General features: G+C 52.9%; 6 protein-coding genes across 7 annotated transcripts; 5 read left to right on the forward strand and 1 right to left on the reverse strand.

The window, feature by feature from the left end:
- The first annotated feature begins 1458 nt into the window (after window positions 1–1458).
- Window positions 1459–3028, forward strand: PV10_08941 (uncharacterized protein). Its single transcript, XM_016374029.1, has 2 exons — window positions 1459–1743; window positions 1794–3028. Exons 1-2 carry the CDS (start codon window positions 1584–1586, stop codon window positions 2633–2635), a joined length of 1002 nt encoding a protein of 333 aa, XP_016220940.1. The 5' UTR covers window positions 1459–1583; the 3' UTR covers window positions 2636–3028.
- An 8-nt stretch (window positions 3029–3036) lies between these two features.
- On the forward strand, window positions 3037–4140 carry PV10_08942 (uncharacterized protein; the record flags this gene model as incomplete). Its single annotated transcript, XM_016374030.1, has 1 exon — window positions 3037–4140. One exon carries the CDS (start codon window positions 3037–3039, stop codon window positions 4138–4140), a length of 1104 nt encoding a protein of 367 aa, XP_016220941.1.
- Window positions 4141–4804: 664 nt separating this feature from the next.
- Window positions 4805–8174, forward strand: PV10_08943. 2 transcript variants are annotated; one of them, XM_016374031.1, is made up of 4 exons: window positions 4805–5289; window positions 5342–5395; window positions 5460–7413; window positions 7461–8174. In XM_016374031.1, the coding sequence occupies exons 1-4, from the start codon at window positions 5122–5124 to the stop codon at window positions 7913–7915; spliced, it is 2631 nt and encodes an 876-aa protein (XP_016220942.1). In that variant the 5' UTR covers window positions 4805–5121; the 3' UTR covers window positions 7916–8174. The 2 variants fall into 2 exon arrangements, with proteins under 2 accessions (XP_016220942.1, XP_016220943.1); XM_016374032.1 differs by having other exon boundaries at window positions 5342–7413.
- A 181-nt stretch (window positions 8175–8355) lies between these two features.
- Window positions 8356–10416, forward strand: PV10_08944 (uncharacterized protein). The gene has a single exon (XM_016374033.1). It carries the CDS (start codon window positions 8606–8608, stop codon window positions 10358–10360), a length of 1755 nt encoding a protein of 584 aa, XP_016220944.1. The 5' UTR covers window positions 8356–8605; the 3' UTR covers window positions 10361–10416.
- Window positions 10417–13488: 3072 nt separating this feature from the next.
- PV10_08945 (uncharacterized protein) lies at window positions 13489–15955 on the forward strand (the record flags this gene model as incomplete). The annotated part of the gene is made up of 3 exons (XM_016374034.1): window positions 13489–13937; window positions 13990–14017; window positions 14075–15955. The coding sequence occupies 3 exons, from the start codon at window positions 13489–13491 to the stop codon at window positions 15953–15955; spliced, it is 2358 nt and encodes a 785-aa protein (XP_016220945.1).
- Window positions 15956–16298: 343 nt separating this feature from the next.
- PV10_08946 (uncharacterized protein) lies at window positions 16299–17189 on the reverse strand (the record flags this gene model as incomplete). Its single annotated transcript, XM_016374035.1, has 1 exon — window positions 16299–17189. One exon carries the CDS (start codon window positions 17187–17189, stop codon window positions 16299–16301), a length of 891 nt encoding a protein of 296 aa, XP_016220946.1.
- Between the last annotated feature and the right edge of the window lie 1603 nt (window positions 17190–18792).

Consider the following 18792-nt stretch of genomic DNA (forward strand, 5'->3'; position numbering starts at 1 on the left):
ATCGGGCGCGATTTGAGGAGGAGAGGTCAGGGTATGATTTTGACAAGCTGCAGGCCGAAGAGAGCAAGCTCGCCATCCAGGCCAAGTGGTTAAGCTATAGAGAGTCGGCGTCGAAAGCTGCAATTGTGCTCGAGATCATGTTGTCCATGCAGGACAGAATCGTCTATCTGTCCCCGCGATCGACGTGGATGGATGACTTGTCGTTCAATGACCATCGAGATGAAGTTCGTGCCATCGATGCTGGCAACCTGGCATATCTCAGTTCGACGGACAAAGATCAGTACATCACCTCGGAATCACTCCGTCAAGCGTACAATGCAACCCTGATATTCATGCAGAACAAGGACGGTGAAGGGGCGTCAGAAGACTTGATTGCGTCGGCGGAGGAATGGCGATCTTGGCTCCAAACGGGCGACAAAGAAAAGACCTTGGCTGGTGCCATGTACCACTCTTGCATTGAAAATGCATTTACCTTTCGCGACTATACCTTTGCATATAGCGAAGCCGGATACATGGCACTGGTACCTGCAATCAGCAATGTCGACGATCACATTGTCATCATCCCTGGTTACCAGATGCCATTTGTGCTTCGACCAGTGTTGGGCGAGTGGTATCAATTGATCGGAACGTGCTATGTTCACGGGATGATGAGGATGGATGCCGGTATATTGATCGAGGAGTTTGACATCAGGGTCACTGATGACGGCAGGTGTCTGATCAAGAGACCGCAAGGAGACGTGAGGGCCAACGGTCTCAAGTTGGATGCTGGTCGATATGTAGACATCGTAGGCACCTTGGGAAATCGTTGGGTCAAGTTGGTATAAGAGGGAAAGGAAGTGGCAGCGTGGTTGGTGGCCTAGTGTGGGCATGCCGACACAATGCAGGACGTAGAAATGAGGTTGTAGACAACCTTCTGTCGTGGTGTTCACAAGGTTTGCTATACCTACGTAGACATGAGCAACTTGGGATGGAGAGGGTCGCAGCGTGACGGCGACATCTCAAAAGACGGAGATTATAGGATATTGGACGTCGTAGGCAGGCACGGCAGGCTAAAAGAGAAATCTCTGGTAGCTTGGCACTACTAATCACATTTGTGGTACCTTTAGTGCTTTATTATCCAACATACGGAGTAGGATTATAGGCAGTCGCGTGTTTTTCTTGTACGTGTACCTGCCGTGTCTGTTCTTTCTGATCTCATCGTTGGGTCGATAGGGAAGGCAGACACCGGGGATTGGAAATTAAACAGTCAGACCAAATTAAACCCCCTCAACCAGGGCCGTAATAAGACAGGCATCGAATCAAAAAGACGTCAGACAAAAGAGTCTTAACCCCGAAGCCGAAATGGTCTGTGCCAATGTCAGCAGGTTGCATGACGCAGGAACCCTGACCCAAGCCGAGACGAAAGTCTGGACCACTCTTCACTAGGTACTCATCCAAATTTATCTCTCATTGCGTCGAGTTCCAACACGCCAACTCAAGATTCTACTTTCTGAGGATGCTCTCCGTCTGTATCTCTTCTCTCCCACAGTCATCAATACCAATAAACCCGGAACTTTGACCTCTCCTCAGATCCACAGAGCCAGATGTCCGGTGTAATCTCAAACGTCGACATTCCAACAGTCCAGATCGCCGCCGAGTTCAGGCTCCATCCGAACATCCATTCCATCAACGAAGAATGGTCAGGCATCACCGATCCAGTGCTCCGTCGAAAGCTACAGAATCGACTCAATCAAAGAGCCGCCCGTACGTCTCCAATACTCCATGAGAAAGCAACCTGCTGACAGGACTAATAGGAAGACGCAAGGCTAAGAGTGCCTTGGCCACTGGCGGAGCATCAACCAGATTTCACGCTTCAGACCCTCCATTAAGCGAAGCCAGAGAACTTTCAGGCACTGATCTCCAAGTCTTTCGAGCTCGCGACTGGGTCGCGACTAGCGACCTCTTGGATAAAACCAACGACTCGGCCTTCACCTCTCTGCGCGACCGTTGGCGTCATCATTGGTTCGAGAGCGAGGATAGAACTGGGCCATCCGTCGTATTCGATGCCGCTTTAGGGGCTGGAGGCAATGGAGTTGACTGCTCCTGGGGTTACACGCTGCCAGCGGACCACCTCCTCACCCTCGTGTACTACAACGTCTATAGAGCGCTGGTCGCCAACATTGCAGTCTTGGGTCTGGATCTGAATCTAATGTACACTGAGGACTATCCAACCCCCTTCACTCCGATGTCGCCGACTGCAACATCTTCCATTCGTCGGCTGCCGGCTTGTCTCCAGCCCACGCCGCTACAGAAATCCATCGACCATCACCCACAATGGGACCTTTTACCCGACTGTGTAATCCGTGACAATCTTCTATTATACCCCATGGACGAACTGGACGATGATGAACTCTGTTTTGACATGCTGGGCGGAGATACGCCTGAAGGATTGGAGGAAAGGCCCGAGGGCCCGTCCGGCTTCATCGTCTGGGGAGAACCATGGGATGCTAATTCCTGGGAAGTCACCGAGTACTTTGCGCGCAAATGGCCCAAGTTGCTGAAAAATGCCGTTGACACCCTCCAGAGCACCAACCGGTGGCGGCTCAGTAGAGGAGAAGCTGCTTTGGACTTTGATCGGATCTTGGATTTAGATTAAAGGATCACTCTCCATGGGGAGAGCACGGCGCAAGTTACTAACGCGCTCTGTTGTGCTCATGCGAATGCCTGTGCACAAATGTCAACTAAGTTCTTGTTGGCCAGGCAAGACTGTCCTTGATGATACGACACTAATCTGTCGTACGAACCACAACTAATCCAGAGCTGAGTCTATGTAGCAGTTGTGAGATGTAGCATGTACGACAGCTATAATCGACTAAACAAATTTCCTGGAGAGCCGCGGCACAATGTGGAGAAATACAAAATGAAGACTAATCATTTCGTACGAACAACGAACGAACGAATACTTAAGGCACTTTGCACTGGCGGAGGAGTAATTTGGGAACCATTTGTGTTTAAAGAAATTACTTCTGCAGTATTTCATGGTCACGGGCTCTGATCATGGCGAAACACCAAACTTCGCGGATTTTCGTTGTCGGTGGCACGGGAGCCCAGGGGATACCTGTTGTTCGAGGTCTGGTCAAAGACGGAAAGTACAAAGTCCGTGTCTTGACCCGGGACGCAAATTCACGGCGAGCCAAAGAGTTGGTTGCGCTCGGCAACGTTGAGCTGGTCGAGGGTACTTTCGCCAGTGAGGCAGATCTTCGGAATGGACTCCGGGGCTGTGATGGCGCCTTTGTCAACATCGACGGTTTCAACTCTGGTGAAAAGACGGAAATATATTGGGCTATACGTAGCTATGAGCTTGCCATCGAAGAAGGAATCAAGTTCTTTGTCTATGGCAATCTCGACTACGTGTACAAGAAGAGTGGCTACGACCCCAAGTTCAGGACGGGGCACTATGACGGCAAGGGACGGATCGCGGAATGGATCTTGCTCCAGAACAAAGACAACGACAAACGTATGGGCGCTGCCATCTTCACCACGGGCCCGTATATCGAGATGTCGATCGCAAAGGCGACCATCTTCACCCCGTCGATCGAGAACGGCGTGGTCACGTGGAGAGTTCCTGTTGGGGACGGCGCAGTGGTTCATGTTGCACTGGATGACTGTGAGCATTATGTGCGCTGGCTGTTTGACCACCCAGAACGCTCCAACGGCATGGATCTCGAAGTGGCAATCGATCACATCCATTATGCCGACCTGGCAGCAGCGTTTGAAAAAGTGACTGGACACCAGGCTCGCTACATCGACACGGACCTCGACACCTACTGGAAAACGGGCAATACCGCTGGCGCCGCAGACACAGGAAGTGCATACAACTCGGATCCCAAGGATCCTGCGTTCATGACATTCCGCCAGAACTTTTCTGGCTTCTTCAACATGTGGAAGTATTCGGGTGGAAATACTGGCGTGATTCAAAGAGACTACAAGCTGTTGGACGAGATCCATCCAGGCAGAATCAGAAGTGCAGAGGAGTTTTTCCGACGAGAAGACGCGAGGGGGAGGGCATTGGGATTGGGATCACTTTGGGAACGTGTTCAGCCCAAGAACTTGAAGCCAGTGCTGAAGCTTGGAGAGGACAGGAGACAAGGAAGACTATAGCAATCTCGAGGTTGGAATATATGTCCGCTGTGCGACGGACACGTTGATTGATGAACATGACTTGTAGCCCCCGCCGTTTTTATTTGACAGGTGACTGTTGTGTCAAAAGTGCACGGTTATAAAGCACTTACCTCATTTCTCCGTTGTGGAAGACGGCGACAACGACGGGTGGTGACGCGGTGGCTGTCCCCCAAATGCCTCCTCAAACAACGCCCTGGGCCTTGTTGCTTTCCCACCGGGTATCTGGCATGTACTCCGTATAGTAAGAGGCTCACGAGGCTGAGTAACTTTAGCTCGTGTGTCTCCCTCATGAATTTGAACATGGCACCCTTACTCCGTAGATGGCTGTTGACGAGGCTTGACCATTGGATAGAATGTCACGTGATCTAATCATCCGGTGATCCTTTGGCGCTGGACTGCGACTGCCACTGTTAGAAACTTGTTTGGTCTTTCGGCAGGCGCGGTAGGTGAAGCCCCAGGGAAGGTGCAGGTCACAACTGTGGCTGAGCCCGCGATTACGCATACGACCAACGCTGCGGAGAGGCGTCCGCACCTGCCACTCGTCAATCCATGCTTTAGCATTGTGGCGCCTGGTGGATCTCACAATCCTCGACCCTTGATCTGCCCGCGCTGCGACACCCTCACACCCTCACACCCTTGACCTCATTCATTTCTTGATCGACACTTCAAGCCTGACGAGACGAGCTGGTGAGAAAGACCATCAGCCTGTGCCTGCCTCCCTTACCTCCCTGCGCAACAAGAACACAACATCCAACTCATCCTCCTCTCATCCATGTTCCCATCTGCCTAAGACGGGCGCTGCGATGCCAACCTCTGCATTTCCTTGTGTACCCTCTACCTCTCACTCTTTTCTAGTGTCACCAATCCCAAACCCTTGAGTCTTCTCCTTCCCTTGGCCTCTCCCACCTCAGGACCTTCGAGGCAAACCCTCTCCCTGACCACTCCTTCCATCGCGCAACCATGGCCGCTGTTGCCGACTCCAGCTTTGGTGCACACGACCCCAAAAGCCCACGCTCGCCTGTCTTGAATCGAGACAACGACCTCCCACCAGTCCCAGCCCCTGCCGCCTCGAACGGCGACTCTGATCCCACCCAGCGGCAGAATATTCGACAGGTCCTCTCGTCTGATGTAAGCAGATCGACTCCTTCTTGAGCATTCGACAAGTTGACTAGGTGCGCAGATTGGCATCAATACCCTTCTCACGCGCTTGAAACAGAGCATTAGCTCCACGCGGGTATGTCTCCTTCGACCTCAGCCCATTGACCCCTCGACCTCAAACAAACGCTGACCACGGCCAGGACTATGCCCTCTTTCTCAAAGACCGTTCCGTCCTCGAAGAAAAGCACGCTACCGGCCTCAAGAGGTTGGCTCAAAATGCTCAACACAATATCACTAGGCCCGAGAGCAGGCAGGGTTCATACGCAACCGTCTATCAGGAAATCGCACGCATGAACGAACGTCTGGCAGAACAAGGCCTTGTGTTTTCCAGCACTCTTCACGCCATGTCGGAGGAATTGTACGACTTGGCCAGCAATTCCGAAAAGGGCCGCAAGCATTGGAAACAATTTGGCCTCAACGCCGAGAGGCGCGTACAAGATGCCGAACTCGCCATGGACAAGGCCAAGGGCAAATATTATTCACTAGCCGAGCAATTCGACAAGGTCAAAACCGGCGAACGAACATCTGGCAAATTCGGCATCAAGAAGAACGCCGCTCAACACGAGGAGGAACTTCAACGCAAGGTCGAGACCGCCGACAGCGATTATGCCTCCAAGACCCAGTACGCCCAAACCCAACAGCACGAGTTGCTGTCCACCTTGAGACCCCAAACCATCAATGCACTGCAAGACCTCATCTACGAGACCGACGCCGCCCTCGCTTCTCACGTTCAAAAGTTTGCCGTCCAGAGTGAGAAATTGTTGTTGGGCTATGGACTCAACATCACCCCACTCAAAGCCCAGTCGTCCTCTGGCATGCCCGTCCAGAAAAGTCTCCGAGAGTTGGCGGCGAGTATTGACAACGAACACGACTTTGCGGATTATGTCCTCGCCTTCACCAACCAGGCCGAGGCTCGCCCCAACGAGATCAAGTACGAGAAGCATCCCTCCTTTGCGACTAGACAGCAACAGCAATCCCAGTTCGGAGGCTATGGTCCCGGTGCCGAGCCTCATCCTTCAAACCCTCCGCAGTATGGCGGCTATCACTCAAGCCCTCCACCTCAGAGCCAAGGCCAATTCGGGTCCTATCAAGAGACCTCCTACGACAACCACGGTGGTCAGCAACAATACCCGCCCCAACAGCCTCATCACCCAGCTGGTTTTGGCTACGGATCCGGTTCACAGTCACGGCCTGCCCCCGAAGATCAATTGCCTTTCCAGAGCCAAGCACCAGCTCGACCACCGCAGCAGGCCCGTCAACAATCCTTTGGCCCTCCACAACTGCCTCAAATCGACGGTCTCGGCTCGGGACAATTTTCCGGACAGAGTACTGGCGTTGTGAGCGCAGATTCACCATCTAGTCATAATCGCAATGTCTCTCTTCCCTTTGGTTCACAAGTCGGTGGAGCAGTACACCCTGCACGGGGGGCCTCTCTTGGGCCGCAGGGTGAATCTGGAGATGCAGCCGGTCCCCCACAGGACCGATCAGATAGCCCAGGCCCGAACTCTATATCGGACCCTCGTCACCAAGCGTCTTCTTCTGCTTTCGGTCCAGGCCCTTGGTCCACCCCGCCGCCTCACCTCGCAAGTGAGATACGACCTGCCGGGACAGGGTATCCACCCCAGCAGCAAGGTATCACGAACTCTGCTCGAGGAGGCGCCCCACCTGTGGCCCCCGAGAGCGCGGGACAGACTGGCCCCCAGGCAGGTCCTCCCGCAGGCACTGCCGGCCCCGGCGCGTACGGCAACACCGGACTCGGCCGGGAGGTGCAAGATTCGTCTCGAACACAGGCGCCACCAGGGGCTCGTGGACCAAACGGATCAACCGAGAGCCACACGAGGATGCCCGAGCCTTTCCCCGTAGCCACTCCGCCGGCGAAACCTCCCGGAGGCCAAAGGACCACTGGGCCACCCACCAACCCGATCTTTGGCGTGTCCCTGGACGAGCTGTTTCGACGAGACGAGTCTGCTGTCCCGACGATAGTGTACCAGTGTATCCAAGCGGTGGACCTGTATGGACTGGATACAGAAGGCATATATCGTATTTCGGGCTCGGCCAATCACATTATGGAAATCCGACAAAAGTTCGACCAGGGTAAGCATCAACATGGTCGATCAGAGAGATGTACTGACAGATTACAGATGCCACACAGGTGGATTTTCGGAGTGCAGCATCTTTCTACAACGACATTGCTTCGGTGACGACACTGCTCAAGCACTTCCTCAGAGACCTGCCTGACCCACTGCTCACCAATGCACAGTACTCGGCGTATATTCAAGCTGCCAAAATTGAGGACGAGATTGTTCGACGGGACTCGATCCACGCACTCGTTAATGCATTGCCAGACCCCAATTATGCAACATTGAGGGTTCTTGCTCTTCACCTCAATCGGGTGGCCAACCACAGCGATAGGAACAAGATGACTCATGGCAACCTGGCTATTGTGTTTGCGCCTACCTTGATGGGACAGGGCAAGTCGGGGCCCAATAGCACGCCAACCTCGCCCAACACCGACATTGCTGATGCCGGGTGGCAGGCCAAAGTGGTGGAAACTATATTGGTCAACACACTTCAGATCTTTGACGACGATGAATGAGGGGATTGGGACCCAGGGGGTTGTTAAAATGGAGGTTGGGGTTACTCTGGTTTATGCGACGTCTCTGCAATGTTGGTGTACAACAAGGATGAAGAGATCTCTGGACAGTTTCCGCCTCGGGTGGAGACGAACAGGGCGTTTGAGCCGGTGCTGAAGCTGGAAGATCTTGGACCAATCTAATTTATTATCTATACATCTATTCTTTGGTAGACGTGACCAGCAGAAGCTGAAGCAATCATATCATTGCTGTCTTTGCGTACATGGTGGAAGGAGCTGCTGTGGCTGTTGTTGTCATCGTAATTGCCACTTTCCTTCCCAGATAAAATGCGACGAGGGAAGGAACGTAGCTCACGTGACTTTCCAATGCCAAGCCTACCACCAATATCTTTTCGCTGACGTCTCCCTATCCACGCCGACCAATCTCCCACGTGTTGCCACCAAGCAAACTTTGACAAGATACCACCATTTTTCAAGGTGGCCATTTCTTCATGACGATGCGCAGGAGGTTGCTATTCAGCTGCCTGGGACCATCTTCATGCCTCTCTCATGTCTCCTCAAGCGAGCCCTAACTTGCAAAGATGAAATGGCCACTGCTCATTCAAATCTCTCGAGGTGCAATCCCTATCTATTTCGCCTAGATCACCAGAGATAGAACTCCCAATCCTGGCTTGACTTGGAACGCATGCCTAGATGGCTATGTCCGCAGCAGAGCAGGAGCACCTCAATGGCCACAGTGGCTTAATCCTGGCGGTCTTCTGTATCGTCTCCATCTTGGTCATCTGGCCTGTCAGGATCCCTCTTCCACATGCTGTGCAACAACCATTACGTCGAATCTTGCACCAAGCCCGCATCATCGACGATGCCGACTACGAATACCTTTCGAAACGGCCCTTGCACATCTCCCTTTCTCTCACCACCGCCCCGGTCATTGCAGTCATTCTTCTCCTTGCCACCACCACTATCAACGGGAGTACCATCAGGTTGGGCATCGTCGGGGACGAAAATGTCAAACCCTACGATGTTCTGGTCCTCTTCATCTCCTTGGCTTATATTGCCATTGCACTCGACGGCACGGGCGCCTTGGAAGCAGTTGCATTCTACGTTTCCAAAAGGGGAGGGAGCTCCGGTCGACTGTTGTTCACCTATCTTTATCTCTTCTTCCTCATGACAGCTTGCATTGTAGGCAACGATCCTCTCATCCTCTCAGGAACTCCCTTTCTGGCTTATCTGACTCAACACACCGGCCTCGAACCTACAGCCTGGGTGTTTAGCGAGTTCATGGCTGCCAACACCGCCTCGGCTGTTCTGGTCTCCTCAAACCCGACTAATATCCTCATCACTGGCAGCTTCGGTCTGAATTTCCTCACAGGCTTCACCAAGTGGACTATCCTCCCAGCTTTGATTCCAGCCGCCTTGAACTATCCCATCATTTTGGCCATGTTTTGGAAACGAATACCCAAGAACATCACCCCTCTCACGGAGGATCCCTGGTCTAAGTTGAGAGATCGTGCTGGTGCCATTTTCCTCAGCGTGCTTCTTGTGGTGACGGTCGCAGTCTTGGTCGGAACGAGTTTTGTCCCAGAGCATGCGGTTGAGGTGTGGATGGTCACGGCCCCAGCAGGCATACTGGGGTTTCTGTGGGATCTCAGCAGCGACTGGTTCCGGCCTCAGAAACAGCGTGAAGTCATCCGCCGGCAATCCACCGACCAAGCCGCCGAAATGCAATCTCTCGATCGTACCCGTTCTAGATCTAGCCAGCGAAGACAACAGTCTCTCCATCCTCCCGGCCAGAAAGAGACAATCCAATCCGAGAACCAGCCAGAAATCTCGGCCACACAATCGCCCATGTCCCTCAACGACAAAGCAACACGACCCAAGAACGAAAGGTTCACAGTCAGCAAGATGATCCGCCTGTTCGCGCAACACTTCCCAGCCACGACACGCACGATTCGACGTCTCCCTATCCCACTCCTCCCATTCGCCATGGCCGAGTTCGTGCTAGTACGGGGACTGGCGCAGCGTGGGTGGATCAGCGTGTTTGCACGAGGGTTTGCCAACGCATGCACAACCCCGGCGCGGGCCGTCTTCTTCATGTCGTACGTGTCGGCGGCGTTCCTGTGTCCGCTGGCAGGGACCAACATTGGAGCCACCATCATCTTGGTCGAGATCATGCGCAACCCTGCATTCCTACAGAGCGAGGCGGTGCTGCGCGACGAGCGCGTCTTGCTCGGTGCCATCTACGCCGTCGCCCTGGGCAGCAACATTGGTGCCTTTAGCTACACGTTTGCCGGCAGTCTGGCCGGCTTGTTGTGGAGAGGCTTGTTGGACGACAAGGGCATCGTCATATCTCAGGCCAGATTTGCTCTGGTCAATGCCTTGCCCCTCATAATGCAGAGCACTGTCAGTGGTGCAGTGATTCTGGGCCAGTTGTATTGGTTCGTTTAAGGCCAAATCGCCTCATGTGCAAATCAAGTACAGTTAGTATATCGTATATAGAGCGTGTTTTGTGTTTTGACATCATGTCTGTACTGTAAGAACCATAAACTATGAAGTCTAGAAACCATCTTCTCATTTCACAAGGACAGTCTAAACAAGTATAGTCTAAACAAGTACAGTCTAATTGTCTATCTCCATTCACGTGGAACACGGCCCTGGGTTCGGTAAGCTCTCGCAGGACGGGAATGTGTTACAGAAACAGTTCTTTGTAGTCAGGCACCCAGGACGCTCAGGCATGACTGTGACTGCAACTGTGCCACAGACGTCGACTCTAAGACCTAAGAGGCAGATCATCATCCCGTCATCTACCGGGAGAAAGGAATAGTGCGCCGTGGGGAACAGACTGGCACTTTTGCAAAATGTGGCTTGAACTTTGCAGTGAAGCAACACTCGAAGAAGGCTAGAGGCGTCTTGCCCTAAACCTCTTGAGGGTTGGTGCTGTCAATCTAAACTTTGTCCGTCCAATGCTTAGCAGAGCTTGATGAGTCAATCTGCTGGGGTTCGACGTATGCGTATACATACGTAGAATCCCGTTTGTTGGTTGTCCTGGAGCCTAGAGCCTGTACCAAATAGCATGGAGCATGTGGAACTGTTGCTTGTAGCCTGAACCATCCGACTGTCGGACTTTTGTATCGTTGCAGACCGAATACGAGGTTCATGTCTCCAGTGTCGATGCAGCCTCGGGCAGTGCGACATCCGAAATCATTTTCACCATCATCCTACCCATAGGATATAAACCTATATACCATGCCCAAGCATTTCTTCGTCTCTCATTTTGCACACGTCAATCTATATTCGCCAAGTCTATCGTGCTCTACTAGACCGCCGTTTTGGCAACAAGGACAGATAACCATGGTTGAAACCTATGAGGCACTCATTGTGGGTGCGGGTCCTGTGGGCCTGATGTTGGCCTGTGAATTGGGATTGGCAGGTGTTTCCGTGCTCGTTCTCGAAAGCAGCCCCTCACCAGAGTCGCCATGGAAAGTCTGGCCACTGGGGATGCGTGGTCTGAATGTTGTTGCAGTTGAAGCTCTTTACCGAAGAGGACTCCTCCAGAAGTTGACCGCTGCGGGACAAAAAGCCTCAGTTGACACGACGATTCCAAAAACCTTGAATGGCAAACCCCTCGGTCGCTCAGGCGCTCGCTTCGGAGGCCACTTTGCAGGTATCATGCTGGACGCCAACAAGATTGAGTATGATCGGTGGAAATACCGCATCCCTGGTCCATCTCTCAAACCTCAGCCTACGACGCTTGTCCATGTCGAGGCAGTTTTGGCCGAACGTGCAGAAAGCCTTGGGGTCAAGATTCTCCGCGGTGTTGGCGTCAGCAAAATAGTCTCAGAAGATGACGGTGGTGTGACGGTAGAAGCAGGCAGCAACCAGACATTTCGCGGAAGGTGGTTGGTAGGTTGTGATGGAGGTCGCAGTGTAATTCGAAAGGCGGCTGGGATTGGGTTCATTGGCACCGAGCCAAAGTATTCGGGCTATTCGGCCAAGTGTGAATGGAAGCCCGTTGACAAACTCGACACTGGGTTCACAGCCACCAACAAAGGGTTATACATTGCCTTGCCGGGCTGTCTGCATGTGCTGGACTTCGACAGTGCTGGATTTGACCGGACACAAGAGGTCACCAAGGAGCACCTTCAAGAGGTCCTGAATCGTGTGAGTGGAAAGACCGACGTGGAGATTACCAAGGTCGACCTAGCGTCTTCCTCGACCGATCGATGCAAGCAAGCCATCACCTACCGAAAAGACAGGATCATTCTTGCAGGAGACGCGGCACATATTCACTCTCCTATGGGAGCTCAAGGAATGAACCTAGGACTGGGAGACTCGATGAATCTGGGGTGGAAGCTGGCGGCAACGATACGCCAAGAGCGGTCCGCGGCTGGAAGGCCCCTCGACTTGACGCTGTTGGACACGTATGAAAGCGAGCGTCGACCGATTGCAGCGTGGGTGCTTGAGTGGACGCGCGCACAGGTATCAACCCTTTTACCAGACTTGTACGGGTCGGCTGTTCGTACACTGATCAAGGACCTTCTGGACACGGTCGACGGGACTAACCTAGTGGTGGAACGAGTTTGGGGGCTATCGCAGCGTTATGTACTTGGAGAGGACGAGGCTCACCGCCAGCCGCTGGTGGGAAGCAGTGCTCCAGACCTGGAGTTGCAAGATGAGTCGCGACTTGGGCCCAAGCTGGAGAGCGGCAGGGGATTGTTGGTGGATCTCGAGCGTGGGCAAAAGTTGCAGAATCTGGCAGCGGATAGGCAATATGGTGGTCGGGTGGACTACCTGGGGATGGATGTCAAGGACACTCGAGGGTTGCGTGCATTCCTGGTCCGACCTGATGGGATTGTTGCGTGGGTGGCAGAAGAGAATGAGGAGCCGGACTTGGAGGCACTGGATCGCGCCCTTGAGCGCTGGTTCAAATTCTAGTCGACGATACATGAAGGAGGGCATGTGGATTGGAAGGGAAGGGCCTGTAGAGCATCGACATACCTCTCGATTAAGATTAAACTGTACAATAGACGACGCCACTCAAAGTATGAGGAAAGCTGATCACCCTGACCCAGTGAAAATGTCGGCCGCGTTCAGTGAAAAGGAGTGTCAAAATGGTTGAATTAGTAGATGTGAGGATGAGAAGATGTGAGAATGTGAGGAATTGTCAAACGTCATGACTAATTTAGGTTGGTCGCTGGTCGATTAGGAAGGCGCGACCCAGCGTGTTTAGATTCCTGTGTTTGGGAAGGTGCCAAAAAGGTGCAAATGGGAAGGAACGAAGGAGTTCGGGGATCTGAAAGGCTCGGCCGAACATCAACCAGAATCCCACCAATCACAACTCCAGCTTGACCTCCCCTTCTTCCTTGCCTCAACTCTCATCATGACCTCAATGCTTTCTGGTCTGATGGAAACCGTGAAAGACATCCATCATGTGCTTTTGACCTCATCTGAGACCCAAGATCCCTGTGCTGGCCGATGTTCAATCTCCTCAACTGGGTGGACCATCCATCTTGGTACATCTAGCCCGTTCATTCCCACCCATGGCATCGACCTCGTTCAAGTAAGAAACAGTGAGTATGACTTCGCCCTTCTCTCCTTCTGCACAGTCGCCATCCAAAAGTCCCTTCGCCTGCCTCCGATGCGCAGTGCGGAAAGTCAAGTGCAATAAAGAATTCCCCTGCAATACCTGCGTCCGTCACAATGAGCAGTGCGTTTTCCGCCCACCCAAACCTTCCCAAAGGAGGCAGAAACACCAACGAGAACAGCTTTTGTCCGCCCGTCTCAAGCGCTATGAATCACTGTTGCACGCCAATGGCATCGACCTCGCTCAGATAGCAGATCCCTCCAGCCCTGACCCAAGCGAAGCCGTCACCAAGCCAGATGCCATCGAATGTATCGAACCCCGATGCCAATTGCACACCCCCGTGTCACCCTCAAACGCGCCGACCGAATCAACTGAACCTCAGACCACTGTTTTTCAACCCCAGCTGCTATTTGGCCAAAACGGCGCCAAGTTGGTGGACAAGTAAGTTGTCTTCCATACCAATTCCATTGGTCCAATGCTCAATGCCGCCCAGTAATCTGTGGTCGAGAGTCGCAGAAGAGGTTCGTCCCCACCAGTCCTGTTCTTCTCATTTTGGCTTGGTCTGACACAACTCCCAGATCCAAGACGATGTTGACGACATTCAAGACGACTCTAGCGACGCTGCAAGCGATGCAGAGACTTCCAATAGCAATTCTGCCTATGTCCTCGGAGCTGAACCTCTTCAGCCAGCCTTCTCTCACCCCCCAAATCAACATAGTCTCTATCTCTGGCACGCTTTCCTCCGCAATGTCAACCCTCTGACCAAATTGGTCCATGTCCCAACCCTCCAACCGGCCTTTGACAAGGCTCGGGCCAACATCAACCACATCCCGAGTGGCTTCGAGGCCTTGATGTATGCCATCTACAGCATCTCCGTGCTCTCTCTGTCAGACCAGGAATGCGACGATGTTCTGGGACAGCCCCGCAAGACAATACATCGTTATTATGTCTCCGCTACCAAGGCTGCGCTGGCCCGTGCCAAGTTTATGAGCAGCACAAGTATCGTCGTTCTACAGGCCTTGATCCTGCATATCCTATCCATCCGAGACTCATACCACTTTCGCGCCCTTTGGACCCTCACTGGTCTTGCAATCCGTATCGCCCAGGTCGCCGGCCTGCACGTTGACGGCACCCTGTTAGGATTATCCCCATTCGAGTCGGAGATTCGTCGACGGATATGGTGGCAGCTCACGCTAAATGACTTTCGTGCGGCCGAACTATGTGGCCAGGCCAAGTTTCGCAACCTGGAATTGGACGAAACGTCACCCAGGAAACCGGCCAACGTTGATGACAGTGATCTGTTTCCCTCCATGACCGAACTACCCCAAGAGTCTGCTAAACCCACAGAAATGCTCTGGTGTGTTATCAGAGCAGACATGATAAGGTTTGCCGCAGGTCCGATCTTCAAATCACAGAGACAACCAAACCCTGCATTCACGTCGGAAGAATACACTGCTCTGGACGACCTGAAAAGCAAAGATGAGTTTAGTCGCCAGCTTGAAGATCGTCTCGAGACAAAGTACCTGCGCTTTTGCGACCCATCACAGCCACTGCATCTTTTGGCTTTGATTGTGGGTCGTGTCGCTACAAACATCATCCGCTTCATTTCTCATCATCCCCGGAGATGGTCAACGCAAAAGGAAGTGCCCCAGTCCGAAAGGCAACTGCTATGGGATATTGTCACTCGATTGTTGGAGCAGTATAACATGGCACAATCAACCCCACAACTCCGACGCTTCGCCTGGAATGCCCCCTACTTTATTCAATGGCAAGCTGTGATCCATCTCATTGATACGCTGCGGGCTGAGCCTTTGCACGCGGATGCCGAGAAAGCTTGGAAACTCATCGACGTTCTGTATGAGAACAACTCTGAAATGCTGCTGGGCAATAAAGAGACTATTTATGTGGCAGTCGGCAACTTGTGTCTGAAAGCATACAATGCCAGACTGTCTGCCTTGCAAGAGCAGGGCCATGCCCAGTCTGACGTACCTGGGTATATCGTGACGCTGAGGAAACAGCGTGAAGAGGCTAGACTGAGACGGCAGTTCTCAGTTGCCAAACGCCAGGCGAGTGTCAACCCGTCAGAACAAGTGGCAGGCTCGAAAATGTCGCCAAGCACAATCAGCAACGTTGGAGATGTGCATACTGGCCATCGATCAAAACCAGACGGAAGAGACGGAAAATCAGACGTCTGGCCCCAAGAAGGTGATCTCAGAACAGGGGACGACGCGTTCTGGCTCAGCAGCCACACTGGTGGCAATGTCGTCTCCAACAACGGAGCCCACGACATTGAGACGATCCTCGCCCAAGAGCTCGCGACCGACAACTTGAACAATGACATTATCAATTGGGAGCAATGGGATGTCTGGCTCGGTAGCGGATCAAGCATGGCGATGGGCCTTGTTGAGCAACGCCATGGCTTCGCAGACAGAACAGCCACCTCTGAACTCACGAATTAACTAGAATCAAGGTGTGACTGCGAAACAATCGTGTATGAAGAAGAAAAATGAGTTAGGTGGCCAATAGTGTATGCATTATAATTCCGCTAGCTATGCGCAATAAGTATCATCCAATGTACTCCAAATCCCACAAAGCACAAAATACGTTCTAAACCCCCTCACAGCCACCAGCCACCGGGTATGTGTAGTGAAATATGCGACTCAAGCCAGCCTGACTTTTGCGTACAGTCGGCGAGTTCGATCCTTTTGTCATGGTTCCATTTTCCCGTTTGCTCCAAGTAGCCATCAACCTTCCCGTCATAACCTTTGCACATGGACCCATCAAGGACATCAAAAGCCTCCTCTAGTAGGGGATATGGCATCTGATCAGGCACTCTTCCACACCTTGGGCGAGAGGAGCGGGGATGTTGGCCTTGAAGGTCTTGAAGTTGTCGGCGTTGATCTCATTGGGGAAGCCCAGGGTGGCATCGACGACCTGAGGGTCAATGTTGACGAGGAAACGTTGAGCGAGGGAGCTGGCACCGGGATCCTCGCTGTTGAGACCCGCGAGGGCCACGGCGGGCTTGCAGTCGAGGTTCTGTTGGAAGTGGATGGAGCCTTGAGGGAAGACGGTGCCTTGATATTGAGTCAATGTAGTGTTGAACTCGGTGGTCAATGGATTCTCCAACACGAAGCCTGACAGGATGTTGCTGTCGGTAGCAACAGTCAAGAACTCGGTGGCTCGCGGGTGGATGTGGGGGGTGTTGAGGCCGCAGGGCTGGAAGAAGATTCCGGCAAACGAAATGCCAGTGCCGGTCAAGAGAGGGAAGTTGACTCGGTTGGCGAGGTCGACCTGGCCACCAGCCCCGGGGGTGATGGCAGGGTTGGCCGCCGGGTTGAAGTCAAACTTGAGATCGATCACGCCAGCATCAAGGTTCTTTTGGATCGCCTCGAACCGCTTGAGGGTCGACGGGGCGTTGAGCAGCTCCGACACCAGAGTCGAGTCGCTGGGGAGGGCCTTGTTGGGTTGGGCATTGGGGTTGCCCAAGATGCCACCGGTCGCGGTCGGAGTGCCTGCGCTTTTGACGCTGGTGACGAAGCCAGTGGACTCTGGACCGGGAATGGGAACTCCGGTTTGGGTCAGGGCATCTGGAACTCCAGTGCTGGTCAACGCGTCGGGGACACCGACGCTGGCGAGGGGAGATGCCGTGACGGCAGCGGTGAGGGCAGCGATGAGGATGGTCTTGGTGAGCATTTTGAATGTTGGTTCTGTAAGAGTACTGTCGTTGTAGAGAAGGGTGAGTGAGTATGAGCTGGGACAAGGTGGTCGGCTATTAAACAGTCTTCTCGAGCTGGGGCTAGGGTCAAAGAATGTGCGAAAACGGTAAGAAAGGAAAAAAGCTATTAGTGCTGATTGAATTGGTTTGATTGTTCTGGGTGAGCTGAACACATAGACTCTCGCTTCACGACGGGTAGAGGGTTCCTTATGTATACGCCAGAGAAGAGGTGAGCAGGGTGGAATGCCTCAAGGATCCATATTGGCTGGCAGTGCGTTAGGATCGAGGGCTGGGCCCGGCATGGCAGCCTCCAAACCAAATTGCCCAAAGTCATGGAACTCCGTGATTACTGGACCTGGGATGCCGTGGCTCACGACCGCCGGGCTATTCAAGGGCGATGAGGGCGATGAGGGCAATTTTGGCTCCAACTCAGGCCAAATGGTCGACTCCAGATCTGTCAGCGTCAGATTCGGTAGCCCTAAAATGCCACGCCTGCTGCGCGTTATTCCTATCGAGGCGAAGGCGAGAGGCCGACAGGTCCAACAACCGAGTCTTAACTTCATCGAGGCTAGTGCTCACAAAACTGGGGAACAGACTAGTGCCAGCAACAGTTGACCATGGCCCCACTTGGGATAGCCTCCAGCCTACTCGGCCCTTGCCGTGGGAGTCGCATTTGAGATAGATTAAAGGGTCAACGCAGAAGAGATACCGAGGAGATTCATACTAGTTACCTTACGAATACCCGAAACTATTGATGGTCCGAACAAGGGTAATGATCTGGGTACTGTTCACAGTGCTGTGTCTAGCGTGTTGTAGTATATATTTACGTAGGCTTGTCAGCAACCGCTATTTTTACGCTGCATTCCTATTTCCGATGAGATGTGTCGTGGCTAACGGCAATTGACTTGGAGAAAGATGGGGTCAATGTGAACCAGTACTGAAATGGGGAATTTCAAGGACGCGGCTCTGGGCAGCTGCACCTCTATCCCAAGCATACTCGCACATATGCACATGCGGACTACCCATACGCATATTTCTAGAGGGGGAGACGTGCAGAGCTGTAGGCGGTCACGGTGGTCTATTTTTAAGACGGGAATTTATCAGCATTGGCAAATGTAACTTGGGAACGACCCCTCCGGCGCAGATTTACTAGTCTATACTGGGTATAGTGGTGGCACAATCCGTGTATAGCGATTGGTCAATCATGACTTCAGGCCTCTCAACACAGACGCATTACAGCGGTCAAGAATAATCGCCCCTGCAACATTGGCATGGTTGGCTATGCTGACCGCAGCAACCCTGGTCATTGAACCTGCTCACAATTGGAAGCTGATCGATTCTCACCACTCGCCCCCGAGCCTTCTCACACCCTGCGCCGGGCCAAAAATGCTTGATTCAACTCTTAGCAAGTTTCAAGAGACCCCTTCGCAGTTCGTTCCCTAAGTAGTATGCGATGTGGGTGGCTGATATGAGGCCGCTCATCCTCCTATTGTGGTAATTGGCTTTGAATCTCACCTTCTGGGAGATGACACCCTCTCTGAACTTCTTCACTATGTATCACCAATGGTGACGCGCTACATT

Source organism: Exophiala mesophila, assembly GCF_000836275.1.
Source record: "Exophiala mesophila strain CBS 40295 unplaced genomic scaffold supercont1.6, whole genome shotgun sequence".
NCBI lineage: Eukaryota > Fungi > Ascomycota > Eurotiomycetes > Chaetothyriales > Herpotrichiellaceae > Exophiala > Exophiala mesophila.